Genomic DNA, 16,379 nt, shown 5'->3' on the forward strand with positions numbered 1-16,379 from the left:
TAAGTTATGTAGTGTGTATGTGTGCCAGAGAGTCTGGGCATGGAGCTCAGCTCAGCCTCACACCAGTGCGCAGCTCCAGGCCAAGCTGTTTGACCTTGGCTTGGCATCACGTTTAACTGCCCTGCCCCCTTCTCCTCTGCCACCACCACAAGGCGTGTCTGAGTCTCTGCTAAGGCCATGCCAACACCCCTATCCCCTTCTCTATCCCTAACTCTCTGCCAACATGACCTGGCAGCTCGCGATCAACAGACCAAATGACGGCGACAACAAAGCACAGAACAAACTGTCCCCTTCAAGAGTAGCGCCGTTGTCTTGTCCGATCCCGTCTAGCACTCTGTTCCAGGAGAAAACAGCCAATGTTCACACACTAGCTTGGCTGTAGTCTCTAGCCTTTAGCCAAGGGCGATTAAAGAGCTAACAGTTGTTGTCGGTGTCACTCCCTGACGACTGCATTACGTAAGTGACTCGATTCTCATACAACTAAGTCAGTCCCAGTTGTCAGTCAGAATTTCACAGGCTCAGAGGTATAGTACTGTAAGGTCATGTGAGGATATTAAATCACAGAGCATACCACATGACCAGTGAGAGAACTGTACAAAAAACATTAGCTACTGTGTGTGTGCTGCTATATCTGTGCCTGAGTAACAGAGTGAAAGGTCTGTGGAGGCTAATCTCAGCATTTAGAGACAAACGCACAAGCAGACAGCCTTTGTAAACAGTGTGGATTAATGGAGGAATGGATTGAAAAAGCTAAAGCGCCTACAGGTCAAAGGTCACACTCTTTTAATCTCATACGCAGCGGTTGGTAGACCAGCTAGTTCTTCTGTTATACAAACATATGCCAGCAGGAGACTGATCTGCATGCGTGGCAGCAGAGCTAACTAATGCTTCTTTTATACTCTTGGATACGTGTCTGCAGATGTTGACGCAGTCGCTGGCAAATGAGCAAATTAGTGGAAAGGAGATGGGAGGGCCAAGCCAGCAATTTGGAAAAAAATAGGGATTGTGAGGAAATGATAGTTGGGAAAAACAGCAGCTGTATGGGAGAACATGACATACTGTAATATACAGTATCATTACACATGCTGCCAGCACAATCTGGCCTTAACCACTGTTACTGTTCTCTCCCTCTTCGTTTTCCTACCAATGCCTATATATCTTTCCTTCCCTATCTATTCAAGTTTAACCTTTTGTTTCTCAGCCACCTGTATCATGTGAAAACAAGCTTGATGGGATTATTTCTCTCCAAGATGTCAGGTTTCTGTCAGTGTACCCCTGGCATTACCACAGCTTAACATGTTAAGTGAACAAAAGCCAGCTGTCAGATTGGAGGTATCATTTTCAGCAAAATATAACTGGCAGCAGAGGAGAGGTTAAATAAAGAACTGACAGGGTTTGTGAGAGAGCATGTACTGTATGCAATTGCGTGCACTACAAAGAAAACAGTCTTGGGCAAACAGTCAAGCATTGGCTATAGCATGGCTGCTGCATTCCACACTGGGGGAGCTGGTGACATGTCCTGTGAGTGGATTGAGTGTGAGCCTTCTAGCCATTCCTCAGGTAACATCATCCTGAGCCCAGCTAGCCTTTGTTTATTTTGCGTGTCTATCTCTGCCATGTTACTGAAATGTATCTTCCATCTGTCTCTGCCAGTGCACGAACAGCAGGCTAAGTCAGGTATAGGACCCCGATCATGTGCTCAATATATGCAAGGCCTGTTCAGAAGATAAAGACTGCTTGTTTTTCTAGCAAATGATCAAATGACCTGGTTACACATGTGTCAGCGCCTCTTGCGTGAACTGTCATAATTTGCCAGCCGCTTATAGCTTTACCAAGCAACTTAGAATATTTCAACCTCTTCCACCGCCACTGCCTTCCAAGCCGACTGTGGTCAGGAAATGTCTGTCAGATAACAAATAACTGGGAAAAGCGGCTGTGTTGCTGGAAGAGGGAGCGTGCATTGAGCCTTGCACATTTCGGGTTCATTGAAATGTTTTGTCAGGTTTGTGTGACACACAATGGTCTGCAAATGACATGGATGTGCCTGTGGTGTGGAAAGGGAATAAAGAACCCCAGTTTACCCTCGCTCCACGAGGAATGTGTCCCTCCAGACTTTGGGTTTCCGGTTGGGTTTGAATCTGGGAAAACAAAACGCACAAAGTTTATAGATTTCATATGACCTATGCACTCACTATTAGCTAGCTAGCCAACATTATGTCGATCATAGCAAGCTCAATACCTTGTGGCTTCAAGGGAATGGTGTAAATGTTCTTTGAACATTAAATAGATGATCCCAGTTCTTTCTGTTGCTCAAATTTTTTTCTTTAATAGTGCAGATATATATATCTACAGAAGCTGTTTGTGTGCTTTTTTAAATGCCTAGTAAAGGACAATGATTTTGCATTCATATTTGACACTGTACAGTTGGTTTTGCTGGGGAAACAAATGATTCAACTTGCAAACAAATTCTACGGGAAACTTCATAAGAAGGACCTCAATAAATCCCAGCCAAAGTCCCACAGCCAAGGAAAATCCACCAAATTGCCCTGAACCCACTTTGTGCTCAGCTGGAGCAAAAGCAATTATTTTGGCTATGGAAATGTGCATTTGCTCAATAATGGCAAATGAATAGGACTGTTGCACATATCATGCACACTGTGCAATTACTGTACATAATATCCATTACAGCATGGCATGATGGATCCATACAGACCTATTGCCAGTCCTTTCCTGTTCCAGCAGCTTAAGGACGGACTTTCCATCCATGTCTGGAGGGGTGTCCAGCCCAGCAATGTGGAGGATTGTGGGAGCTAGGTCAATGTTCAGCACTAGATGAGGGTTTCTGAGGAAGTACATGGACATAAAGTTTACTTAATCTTCTGAAATACATACAGTGATATTAACTAACAAAATCAAGGAACCTGAACAAATGAAGATAACATGTCAGAAACTAAGAGAAAGAACATCAAGATACACAGTACAGTTCATACAATGTGGGGACAATGTAATTTGTAAGCAAAGAAACTGATAATGATTTTAGTTGTTGCTTGGACTTACACTGCCCCTGGCTCTACGTTGGGTCCTCTCAGGAAGAACGGCACACGGATGTCAAAGTCATAAGGCATTGACTTGCCCTTGACCAATCCGAACTGACCAATGTGGTAACCATGGTCTGCTGTATAGATGACGTAAGTGTTGTCCAGCTCCCCAGTTTCCTCTAGCATGTCATAAACCTGGTAAGTAAAATGAGTGATGATGAGAAGATAGACAGTAGACTACCCAGACATTTACAGTAACTACATGCCTCAGAGGAACAGATATTAAAATCCTAAAAAAAGTCCATTAATAAATTACACTTACCTTCTGCACGGAGTCGTCCACAGACATGAGCGTCTGCAGCCTCTTCCGATGGAGGAAGTTGGTGAACTCCATGTGGATGGGTCTCATGGGGCCTGTGTACTGCATGATCCAGTGTTTATCCATATTTGGGGCATAGTTGTAGCTGGGAGTGCTAGGAGGGCACAAAGGAGGGAGAGAGGAGACAGACAGGCATGTGAAAACATTTTAGCATTGATAGAGCATACATGTATTCTGTGTGCCTGATGAAGTTGCATAGAAGTAAGAAAATCTTTCTGGATATCTGTCTAGATGTGAGTTATCAGAGCACGTAACAGCTATGAAGAGCACATTTAAGATGCCAAAAAACACTTGTCTGCTACTTTTCACAAACTACTGCTCAGTAACAGGTGCCACAATTGTCCACTGTGCTTGACATGCATCAATAGCTGCTCTGTTTGTTGAAGGAAATGTCTTAATACTCAGCAGCCAGCACCTTAGCTGTTTTTTTACACCTCACTCAAACCATCTCTCCCCTCACACAGAGACGAGAGTCTCCTTGCTCCACTGCGCTCTTGGCACAGACAAGTCATTTGAGGGTTGGCACATGCTTAAGAAAATAATAGGCCCCAAAGTCAAGTTTGCAACAACTTCTGGACCAAAAACCCAATAAGTCATGGTCATTTGAAATGGGGGAATAACAAGAGTGGATAAAGAGCAAGAGGAAGGGAAAAACAGTCTTGTTTGTGGAGTTATAGCTGAGAGAAGCCATTCACCTGTCTGCAGACAAAAAGTCAACTTCATACATTAGTCTACTGTATATCTCCTTCTTTTACTTTGCAGATAATATCGCAAAGTTTCTGCATTTCAAAGCAAAATACTATATGAATTATATACTGCAAACATATTTAGTTTGCCCCAGAATTGAAGTCAGCTTTGTAGTCTGTAGTGTTTGAATGTAATGTGACAATAACCAATAATTCCCCTTCTTACTATAAGTAATTCACTACTAAAACAAAACTATAAACTAACAGGTTCTACCCCTGAATAAGCATCCGCTGGACAAAGTATCAAGACTTAGATTCTTAATGAAGACCTGCTATGGGAGCTGCTTTGCTCTGATTGAGTGAGCTGCCTTCTGCCCTCGTCTCCTGGGGCCTGCTTTGTAAGAAGGGTGAACTCTTCACCCACCTAGCCAGGCGGTCTAATAAGCCACACAAAGGGACCTGTCTCTGGGCAATGGGCCACCAAGGTATGGGGCCCTGGGCACCAGAGAACCAGGAATGCAGAGTTCAGTGGAATGAAGCCAGTCCATAGGAGAGGTCGCACCTGCCACCTGTCACATATAGGTCGATGTTTTGTGGTATTAGTCCTGGATTACAGCAGCCCAGGGCTTGCTGTTCACCCCAGAATGCCTCCTGACCTTACAAAACTTAACATAGACACATCTCACATGAGGAATAGTGACATTCCCTAAAGCAACTTGTTGACCTAACTTTGATTCACTCCCTGCTTCAGAGTGAAATGCCATTGAGAAACCACACCACATCTATAGTGTTTAAAATAAGTCGTCTAAGAGACGAGGTAAAAACACCTTCAGTGAGGAATGTTAATGACATTAACATCAAACCCTCCCCTGCTATTGTTGCTGTCAAAAGTACAGACGCTCATTTGATTTATGAGGCAGCTCCTCCTTTACTGCCACGCAGTCTCTTCCCAACTCAATGTATTACGAATTAGAGGTATATTGCATCTGCTGCAAAGACAGAAAGTGGCAGACCAGACAAATTTTCAGTCATATCTTTCCATTAGTGGATGACCATACCAGGGAATTACTGGCTATTGTAGAGAATTACCAAAGCTCCTTGAACCAACTCAAACTCTAAATGGAACCGTGTCAAAAACTAAATCATATCTATAAAGGAATTTGTTCCATCACCAACATCTGCCTGCGAAAAAAAAGTTTCTCTCCAACCACCTGTGCTGCCGCAGTAACCACACCACATATTCTACACACACTGCACCTACACACAATCACTGGGGCAACCACTTTAGTCACCCACAGGCCCCAGCTCTACCCCCGTCACTCGGAGGCTCGAGCTAAAAATATATTAATAATGTCACAAAGGGTGTTCCGAAGCACACAATGCATTCCTCTCGTCCCAAGAGCCGTGGGGAGAAGCTACTGATTGATATGGACAGGATCAGGAAGTCCTCCAATGCTTGCGAATTTCACAGGAGGGGAAGGAGGGGTAGGGAGAGCGGCAAGGGATGGGAGAATGAGACAAGACACTGGGAGACACAGAGGGAGAGATAAACAGAGAGACAGACAGAAACAGAGATATACAGATAGAGCGACAGAGCAAACAAACTGAGGAGAATGTTAAATGAACAGAAAGTGAGAGGAAGGAAATGGGAAAAACTGAAAGCGCTGGGAAACAAAGAAAGAGGAATATTGAGTAGAAAGGGTGGCCTTGACACCCCCCCCCCCCAGTGGAATAGTGCATTCTGGGAGCCTGTTGGAGGGCCCACCAAGAGTTGGCAAGGCATGTTGCCATGGAACAACCCAGAGTATTGCAGCGCTGCCTCAACTCAGTGATGAGAGTTGTGGGAGGCCAATGTGGGCTTGGCATGAGCGCAGTGCTCCGTAAAAAAAGCCATCCCTGATCTTCTTGATGGTATGTGCCCCAGCTATTCTTGGATGATAAATCATTTTGATTTCATGCTTGCCGAGTCGTCGGCCCTAGCAGCTTCTAAGCAACCTGTCATCACTGGGGATTGAGGGGTGTGAGCACTGTAATAATGTTAGGTACACCAAATCATAAAAACTCAAATTGGATGTTAACAAGAAAAATTCCATACAGCAGTAGATGAAAGCTGCCAGAATGTCTGCGTATATAAGCTCTTACTATAGGCCCTAAGCATTAATTTTTCATTACTTTACAGGGTTAACAGTCCTATGTAGGAACCCTGATGAGTGTATGCGTTTGAGCGTGTGTAATCATGTGAGTCTGAGTGTAACTTACATGTGCTGCGAAGCATTTGGGAAGTGCTCAGCATACTGTGGAGCTGAGTCCTCTGGGCCATGAGGAGCAGCATGACTGATGACCATCATCACAGGACGGTGAGGGTACATCCGCTTGGACATCCGGAAAAAGCTGATGCTGTCGTTGGTGATCAGATCTGTGAAATAGTCCTGGAAAAGAGAGCATATACCATGAATAAAACAGGAATTATTAGGTGCTGCAGGGCTAAAATCCCATCTAGGGACGACTAAAAGAGAAGGTGGAATTGGGGGAAAAATGCAAAACAACACGAGCTTTGATAAAACTCATTTGCAGTCCAATCACCATGACATGTTGCTTTCCCTCGTCCAGTCATTTTCAAATAAATGTAGAGGGGCCAGTGGGGATATGAACTGGGGCCATTGAGTACACTACACTACCAATCTGTCGAGTCAACAGCTGGCAGCTTGCCTGTGTGTGTGTGTGTGTGTGTAAATGTGAGTGTGTGCCTGAGTCTGTGTGTGTATGTGTATACAGTATATGGGGCTGTTGCCTCATCAGTGAATCTCTGCACTATTGAATGTGACACCACTTGATGGTGAGAGGAGCCTGGCGCTCTCAAATGGTATGTTGTTATGACAGCTCCCACCCTCTACTCCTCTCTGGGCTATCCATTTCCTTTCTCCTATTTAACTTCATTTTATTCTATGCCTTTTCTCTTAACATGTGTTTTCTTTCCTTCTCACTGATTCACTCTGGGAGATAATGGAACACACAAAATAGGCATAATAACCTCAAAAGATATAAACCTCAGGCTTAGGGAAAAGTGCTGGGGTGAGTGTTGACTTGTATACAGGAGATGAGAAAGACACAAGTTCCATAAGACCTGATCTCTGTTTTTCAAATTTTAGTGGCATGGGCAAAGAGAGGACAATTGAATGAATGAAAGTGTAACTGTAAAGAGCTTAGACTCAGGAAATGTGATATTGTCACATCAAACAACCCACAAGCGTGACATTTTATCAAAACCTTTATTCCAGGCATGGTGGAGTCTCTTTTTTAAATGTACGGTAGGTCACACCCTGAACTAAAATTTCAATAGCATTTGCCAAGTTTCCAACAGTAGATTAACCATTCTACCTGCAGTTTTGGCATGCCACTGTCTGGCATACAACATGCGGAAGGGAGTGCCAGGTTTAGAATGAAAGGGTAAAGGGTGATTTCCCTGAAATGTCAGAAGTGGGTTTGGCTGATTCATCCTGTCTCTATTAATAGGCTTTATAGCCAGGCCAGCTTTAATGGCCTGGCGGCTGCACATGTCCGTGGAGGCTGGTGATTGCGTGCACATGGCAAAGCATTGCCATACTTGTTTTTCCTGTGTTACCATCTCTCCAAAATCTGAGCCACTGCTGCTAAGGGCTCTGGCAGGTCAAAAGAAGTGACAGTGTTATGGGGAATGCGTGGCCAACAGCTATAAAATGGTCAGGGAGGTGAAGAGTATCACTTTTCCCAGAACCCTTCGGAGATGATGAGTACTAAGTGGCAGTCACGTGATATAAACTCATTCACACATGGTTTAATTTCTCAATGACATTCATGTATTTGAATTGAGATTCTGACATTTTCAGTTTTATAACAACCTACGTGGTTTGACTGTCAATGCAGCAGGGCATTATGGCTTTGTAGATGAGGAGTGGTCTATTAATTTCAAGCTGCTTGAGCTCTCATCAGTGTAAATTTCTGTTAGCATTGACAACACCAATATATCACATCTGACTGCTTTGTGTCTTTATGACAGTTGTCTTCTGTCATGGAATTTGAAGAAAGTGTATGAATCATATTCTCAAACTAAATCTCACACAAAAGGTCTTTCACAAAGGCCTTAACCTCAATGAACTCATCCTCCTACAGATGGAAAATCAAATGGGACCAAATTGAATGAAATCACTGTGTCTCATCTCATCACAATGACTTGGTGTGCCAGCTGCATTCTGTGTGGAATACCATGACCTTCTCACCCTGTGTGAATCTAAAAAGAGGAGTTGTGTTTGTCCCAGTGGTAGCAGGTTAATGGTTTTTGGCAGTAAATAGCAAATAGTGTGTCCTTTTGGTTTTAAACCACAATCTGCTGACCAAGCCCATGTCATGTAAACACCTTGGCCTCAGCTTGTGGGTAACTTTACACCTCAGTCCAAGTTGGCAGAGAAATAGCAGTCCAAACATTAGTTTGCCCATCTTTTGGACAGGTCATCTTGAAACTTGACATGTATCCAAACTATAAACCCTCCTCATGGATTCCTCATGTACCCAGGACTACACTACCTGGGAAGAAATTGGCATAGAGATGCAAAAACAAACTGACAGCTCTTACAAAAACATTTGGGGAAGATTGATGAACGATGCCATCCAGAGGCACAGAAAGACAGTTTAACCACAGTGTTCATCTCCAGAGTCTGAGAGTGGTAAAGTGAAATTTCCCCTCCTTTTTTATTGTGGCATTATAGCACAAAATTAGTCTAGAAAACGTCAGTGAGACAAAAAGAAGAGGAAAAAGGCAGACAGACAAAAACAATTGTTGGTGGTATTTATCACAGGCAACGTTGGCTTCTCATATATATATATATATATATATATATATATATATATATATGCTTCAATTTTACAGGGTCTAAAAGTTGAGGTAAGGTGCGTCATAATAAAAGGATGCGGCAGAAAGAGGAGACGCCACCTCAAGTCAGCCCATTCCCTTTAATTCTCGAATGAAAATTCCTGTCAGCCTGGATCACAACACCGTGATAAGTGAAGTGCTTCACTGTCTGTATTTATAAGTGGAATAGACCCTGCAATTTGTCAGGCAAAGTCTTTATATTAGGTCATAAAGGGAAAATAAACGAGTGATTGAGTTAATGGTCCCTTTTTAGAAATTATGGGAACACATACCTTGGCATAATCTGCACCATGTTTCTCCTTGTAGCCATTCCGACAGACAGTGTAATTATAGAAGCGGGAATTTTTTATCAATCCAACCCATTCGCGCCACCCAGGTGGGATGTAGCTGCCATTGTACTCATTGAGGTACTTGCCGAAGAAGCCTGCGTGAGAGAGAAAGGAGGGTTTCTTTTAATTTGCAGTCTTCGGCCATAAATGCATGTTTTCTTTGTTTGCTTATGCCTGTACCTGTGAAAATCTCAATGCGTCTGTGTGACTTTATCTGTGTGTGTGAGTATGTGACGCATAACTTTTTTTGCTGGTCTCTTTTTCCCTTGCTTTGCTGCACAGCATTCTCGGATAGGCTGGGCAGGGAGCCAGCCTGTCCCAGAGAAGGCTAATTGCAGACTAACGCATCAGCTCAAAAACCACAGGCTGTGCTGCAGCCCACAGGACCCCACTGAGCTGCCCAGTCCAACGCTTGCCCATCACTCACACAGACACTGTCTGATGACACATGACAGCGACCTGGCATGCTCACCGTGTTTGCATTTCTCACAGCAGACAGCCAGGCAGGGCGGTGGAGTCTAGCTTACTATAAAAAAAATTTGCATTGAGTGAATATAGAGAGGCCAGGAGGATATTTGAGCTGGTGGTGATTGACAGTATCTTGGCAAAAAGTGAAATAGTACCCACTCATAACTTGAAAAATGCCACTTTTACATATAAAATAACAGAAAAACATCACCAGCACTGCATTTAGAGGTCTTTGGTGGACATGCAGAAGTCCCTTAATGCTGATTATTGTATATAGAAAAGTGGCCATATATGTGAGTGCATGTCTGTGTTCACCAACCTGTCCTGTAGCCGGTGTTGTTGAGATAGACAGCGAATGAGCGTGGCTCGTGTTGAGCTTGCCAGGAAGGGGAGGAGCAGTTCTCATTGTTGGTGTAGGTGTTGTGGTTGTGGACGTACTTGCCCGTCAACATGGAGGACCGTGACGGGCAGCACATGGGTGTGGTGACAAAGGCATTGGTGAAACTTGTGCCTCCATCTTCCATGATCTTACGGGTTTTATTCATTACCTGTAGAGAACCTGGAGGACAAGGTATGGAGGTCGGTGCTGAGTGCTATAGTTTCACTGAAATCCGGCAACATGCCGATACACACCATGAAAAATGTTTTTTTATGACATCACTTTTTTTTTCAACAAAGAAAATATATTTACTTAATTTTCATATGGATAAACACAGTTCAGTCTATTAAGATCACTTGACCTTTCCTTTCTGAATTCTCTGAGTGGCAAATAATTAGAATTCAGCAGTTAATAGGCCAGATGGCCATTCGGCCACATGGCTCTAGCTTATGGCCTCTATTTAATATTTCATGTGTGGAGAAAGACCACATGATCCTGATGCAAATACCCACAAAGACAAAGAAATTGATTAAGACAGCGTAGAGAGAAAAATAGGGGAAAAAAAATCACAGAAATTAAGTTTTTTTTTTTAAGTAAGGAAAAAATAGGACCCAAATGAAAAGTACATAGGGCCTGTAGAATTCCAGGAAGACCAGGAAGTGTGCCAACCTTACCCAACTCAACATCCTGGTCATCAGTCATGATGAGGATAATGTTGGGCCGGATGTTTCTGCGGTCTCTCTGGATGCGACCCCTCAGGCCCTGAGCTCTGGTGGTGATGAAGGCCCAGCTGCCTGGAGTCCAGTCCAGAGACAGCAGGGCCGACCAAGCCAGCCACTGGATCAGCATGGTGCCTGAGACGACAAGAGATGGGATGGGTAGATGGGAGGATTAAGGGAGGGAGAAGAGGTCCAGCCAGGCCACTCACTCACACCCGTGCAGCTCTCGCAGCTGTAGTCAACTATGAAGAGACAGAAGGAGAAAACACATGGAGACATTAAAACAAGGAACACAGGGAAAAAGAGAATTAAAGTGGGAAATTTAGTAGGAGAATAGAGAATTGCATTATATTCTCAGAAAGACAGTTGGTGAAAATCCTAGATTCCCTCTAGGAACATTTAAGCATATTTACTTCAGAGAAATTGTGTGCATCTGGTCACAAATCATACTCAAACAAAACAGTTTATCCATAAACAGAGAAGCCAAAAGACATTCTTCCGCACTTTAGCCCTTGATGGTCCACCAAGGAAAACTTACCCAACAGTTCCAACATATGTTGCATCCTGACTGAAACCCCATCAATACTCTCCCCTGAAAACAAAATCCCTCAACATCAACTCTCCTGACCTAAACTTAAAAAAACAAAACAAAATCACAGCAACCCATGAAAACAGTTTAAATAACAAAAGAGCAGCGAAGGTCTAGAAACACAGATCTCACCTCAGATAATCCCGTATGTCTCATTTTGTTTGGTCTTTTCTCATATTATCCAAGTACTTTTTCTTGTGTTTTTCACTCTCTCCTTCTGTGTCAGATAACACACACTCACACACGGAAACTCTATCATTACTGGAGAGCTGTTGTTCAGCTAACTGTGCTGAGACTACGCCATTGGCTGTCTGCTCTCAAACACCCAGAACCACTCTCCTGTGCCAGCCAATCACGGTCCACCTTCCACCTGTCACTCAAATGTCACCCCCTGGTGAGTCAAGCGTGACAGAGGGCCAGTGGGGAGGATGGGACCACACTAGGGGGGAGGGGGTTAGGGGGCACGGGAGGCAGAGAGAGGGTTCCGCTACATTAACCCCAGTGCCACTGTCGCCAATCACAGATTACCACTGAGTCATCATAGCACTTTGCAGCCTCTTGCTCACTTACAATGTCATGGTTGGTCATAAAAAGTCTGCATATCCTTTGCCTAAATGCCAGGGACCAGTGTAAAATATATACTATTGCTAAGCTTGAGCTCTCCCCATCTTCAGAAGAAAATAGATATTATGCCGTCACCAAAAGAGAGATCACATTTGTTTACATAAATTCCAATCGTTGACCCATAAATCCACTGTATCATTACAAGATTAAGTGCACAAGTAATATGGACAAAAATGTAAAGTTGATTTAAATTCGCAGGTAACTTTCAGTGACAATAATATGTGTGAAAGAATGGCTTGTGGCTGTGAGAAGAACTATGATGCTGTAACAATGAGTACTCAATCATTGCCTGTGAAAAAGTGCCTTATGGACAGCAATCCCGCCGAGTGGCACCATACTGCTCGCTATTCTGAGTTAATGGCCTGAAAACAAATGGCTGGTCTATGACACCTGAGCCGAGTCAAACCCCATTGGGTGGCTCCACCCTTACTCTCATTTCAACCAAAGTGCCAGTCCCCATTGGCAAAGAGTAGAAACTATAACCTAAAATAAGTGATCATTTATGATGTCTGGCTTATAACGGAAGGCACTCTGGATAAGTGTGAAAGGCTATTTTTGTCATTAATGCACTATGTTGATATGTGCATATAGTCCTTTCACAAATATTGCCTATGTGTAAGGATTTATCTACTTTTACCAACCTGAGTTTTGTTCAGATGAGTGTAGATGGTAGGGTGATGGTAGAGGATGATGAAAGAATGACAAGATGGATGATAGCATAATATACACTAAGACCATTGCCACATATCAGCCCTTACATACTATATCATAATGTTTATTTGTCCAACTAACATTCAAAAAAGGTCTACATCTTGCTCTCATCGTTGTGTTAAACAGACGGCCGTACATAAGATAACACCACTACAAATTACCTTCTCCAGCCAACACATCAAATGGGTGAATAGGTTAGTTGTGGTCCTTTCCTTGCACTGCACTGTTTATCTGTTTTTCCTCTAGTTAGATGTTGTCCGTGATAAGCAGAGCTTCAGATTGAGCTTTAAGAGCACTTTGGTCTGTCCTGCATTTCAGATGAGCGGTGTCCTGGCCAGCCAACCCAGTCATCGTGACAGCCCTGTGCAAACATTGGCGGCGTTTGCACAAACACCCCTCCAGCGCAGGGTGGCAGAGTGCACAGAACCTCACAGTGAATTACACACACAACACAAACTACTGTACAAACATATGGTGACACGCAGAAACTCATAAGACACTCACACACAGAAGGATTTCTCCCACAAAAACACATTCTCCTGCTGTGAGGGTCCAAGTCCTCCTACATAAATGGGAAAACTTCCCAGAAACAATAGAAGCAACCCAAATCTAGACAAAACTCAAGTCTCTATTTCTGTCAAGCTGTGGAAGACTTGAAATCAACTGTAAGCCAGTCAGCCATCAAGTGTAATATTAGCACCCAGCGCAAATTCAATTATACATGCCAATGGTTCCCAGCAATAGGCCTCTTCATGCGACCTAGAGAAGTGAGAAAACAGACAAGGTTCATTGTGGAATCTGATACAAACCTTGTGGTGCTGATGTGGTTAGCTACAGTGGTATCAATAGCTTCACTGTCTTAAACGACTGAGATGGCAAGGCTAATAAAATGCCACACATAACGACCAATGGGATGTGGGCCGAAGTTACGCAGGCAAAACGAACCAGCTGCTGTCACAAATGAGAGCAGACCTTCCCTTGTCCTTTGGGCTACCTCTCATCCTAACTCAACTTCACCTGATCCACTTTCCTCACTAGGTCATCTGAAGTTCACTTATGACCAAAAGGATTTCTAACAGCTCCGTGTCTGCCAAAGGTACCCCTGGATCATTTGACAGCTGTCCATCTCAAAGTCACTCCTCATCAAAGGAAACACCACAATTAATTATTTATGTAGTGTCCTCAGTAACCTGACTTTTTCATGTTAATGTGGCATTTGGAGCTTTAAACTGCTCGAGGAAATGAGCAGCAAGGTGACAAGAGCAGTGTGTAGAGATTAGCGGCTGCTGTTTGTAGAGCAGAGTTGATTGATGGCAGCTGGCTGTATTAAGACCTATGGCACATGTAGCAAGTTTGCTGTTCACATGGACTAAAACTAGAAAAACAGAGTGACTTTACTCACAATTCTGGATATTAAGCAGACATTTCTTCCTTGCATACTTTTGATTCTACAAAAATGTTAAGCACCAAAAACAGCCCTAGTCTGAGTGTACTTCTATCATAATGGATGAAGTCCAGTGGCTACAGAGAGGGCAATGAGGGTACCATAAATATGTTTTATGGTCTGTGTTGATCTGGAGCATTCCCATGGATGAGTATACAAACCTTGTGGTGCTGCATGGAGTAGGTATACAAACATATACATTCATAATATAGCCAATCAGAAATTTGACTGTAACTGCTCTAGAGGAGATAAAAATTAATGCAAAACATGGTTTAAATATGCATCATTTTACTGAAACCTCTTGTCAAGGGGTACAAATCAACTGCTCAAAGTCCTATTAATGGTAAATACTTAATATATTCTATTAAAATGGATATAAAAACTACATCTGCTCCAGATTTGAAAGTTGGAGAGTACTTAAATTATCCAGATTGGACAGTTTAAATACTGCTTTAATCATTCCTGGTTATCAGGATTAACTGCATAAGATTAACTGAATTAGATCAGTGTGTTCAAACACAGCCACTTCTGAGTGTTTTGTTTTGTACACACGCTTAAAAAAGTGTTATCCAGAGCTCTTGCCCTCAGGCACACTTGCACACACGCGTAGCAGGGAAGGTACCCAGTACATCCAGCTCTAAACACTGCTGGATGTATTCACACTGAAGAGGCAGCTCATACACTGTAAATACAAGACACAACATAAGCAAATATGCTAAAATCTGAAAGTTATTATATAGTTGGCTTCTGAACCTCTCTTCTGTTCTTGACACCGCTTCTTACTTGCCTCCAAAATCTGAGTTAAAATGCATGTTGCCAATTTCATGAACCCCTTGAGAACCCTCTGTGAGAATAATGCTTCATGTCATTTTCATAAACCCTTCATTTTGAATGAGTCATTTATTTATGTCATCTAGCGTGATATAAGTGGAACAGGCTTCTTCTATACATCTGTGGAACAGACAAGAGGGCTTTATTCCTGGACAGTCAGAGGACTAGGGAGCACATTGTTTTTCCTTCCTCATTGTTTTGGAGGATTAGCACTAATGACCCTTTAAATGAGCCTTTACTGTACTCATCATGGTTAAGCTGGGGGAGGAATATTGGGGAGGGATGGGAGGAATGTAAAATGCCCAGGGGTTCAAAGGACTGGAACAAAAAGGCCACTATGGAGTTTTCAGACACACAGCTGCCAGATACATAAAAGATGTGCAATTTTCAGATTAATGGCCATCAACACTAGGGACTTCTAGCACACCTCAACACCCTACTAATCTTTACTTTCATGATGGTCAAGTTTTTTTCCTTACTTTACTTGCAGAAAACAGCTCTTTCACTTACTCTCCTTTGGCACATGCAGCATTGCTCAGTGATTTGGTATGGCTGCACAGACAGCTGTGCTTTGTGCACTGAGTAAAGCTGAACATAATAGAGTTGCTGCTTGTGTAACCATCTAGGGCAGTACTCTTTGGCTGGTTGGCAGTTGTGCCCTCCTGTTAGGGCCTCAAACCACACACCCTGCTGCACCCTGACCCTCCTCTGACCCGAGTGGTAATATGGCTTTGATGGTGGCTTGTTTAACCTAACCTCAGCAACCTGAGGCTACCCACACACAGGGGTTAAGAGGAGAAACTCTGAGGGGAAAAAAATGTAGTGGAGGGGACTCAGTGCAGAGGTATGAAGGTAACAAAAGTCTTGTAAAAGCCTGATTGTGATTGGCTTGCATATTCATTTCAGCAATGGCAAACAGGCTGCATCTGGCTTAGGTTCAGTTCAGTCAGCAGTGACAGTATACATTTATCAGCTGTCACTGAAAAACAGCAGATGCACTGAGAAGACGCATAAGGGAATTCTACTGTGAAAAACACACTGATTGACAGCCATGAATCCATGTATCCCTTAAAGCAGTGTATTTGTCCTCTAATGCGTGTCTGCCCACAGACTTTGAATCTTGTTCAAGTTAATATGGAGAGTTTGGAGGTGAGGGGGTTCACCTTCCCAAAACAAGATGCAAGTCAAACCCAAACCAGATGCCATATCAGTCATTCATAAAAGGGCCTTACTATTAAGGACAATGGCCATTTCAAAGCGTCTTAAATCCCCTCTT

The 16,379-nt window shown here is 43.2% G+C and overlaps 1 protein-coding gene across 12 annotated transcripts in view; it reads right to left on the bottom strand.

The window, feature by feature from the left end:
- The window catches only part of sulf1 (sulfatase 1), an 85,339-nt gene that overhangs the window by 11,919 nt on the left and 57,041 nt on the right, over window positions 1–16,379 (bottom strand). For 7 of the 12 annotated variants that reach the window (XM_044175851.1, XM_044175850.1, XM_044175852.1 and 4 more), the window contains 8 exons: window positions 10,860–11,039; window positions 10,126–10,365; window positions 9,282–9,433; window positions 6,363–6,532; window positions 3,361–3,511; window positions 3,058–3,233; window positions 2,714–2,842; window positions 2,082–2,138 (listed from right to left, as the gene is read on the bottom strand). In XM_044175851.1, the coding sequence (XP_044031786.1) occupies window positions 2,082–2,138; window positions 2,714–2,842; window positions 3,058–3,233; window positions 3,361–3,511; window positions 6,363–6,532; window positions 9,282–9,433; window positions 10,126–10,365; window positions 10,860–11,039 (1,255 nt within the window). Of the gene's footprint in view, window positions 1–2,081; window positions 2,139–2,713; window positions 2,843–3,057; window positions 3,234–3,360; window positions 3,512–6,362; window positions 6,533–9,281; window positions 9,434–10,125; window positions 10,366–10,859; window positions 11,147–11,625; window positions 11,731–16,379 lie in introns of those variants that run through there. The other 5 variants (XM_044175856.1, XM_044175855.1, XM_044175854.1 and 2 more) reach the window with 2 other exon arrangements.

Source organism: Siniperca chuatsi, linkage group LG19, assembly GCF_020085105.1.
Source record: "Siniperca chuatsi isolate FFG_IHB_CAS linkage group LG19, ASM2008510v1, whole genome shotgun sequence".
Classification (NCBI taxonomy): domain Eukaryota; kingdom Metazoa; phylum Chordata; class Actinopteri; order Centrarchiformes; family Sinipercidae; genus Siniperca; species Siniperca chuatsi.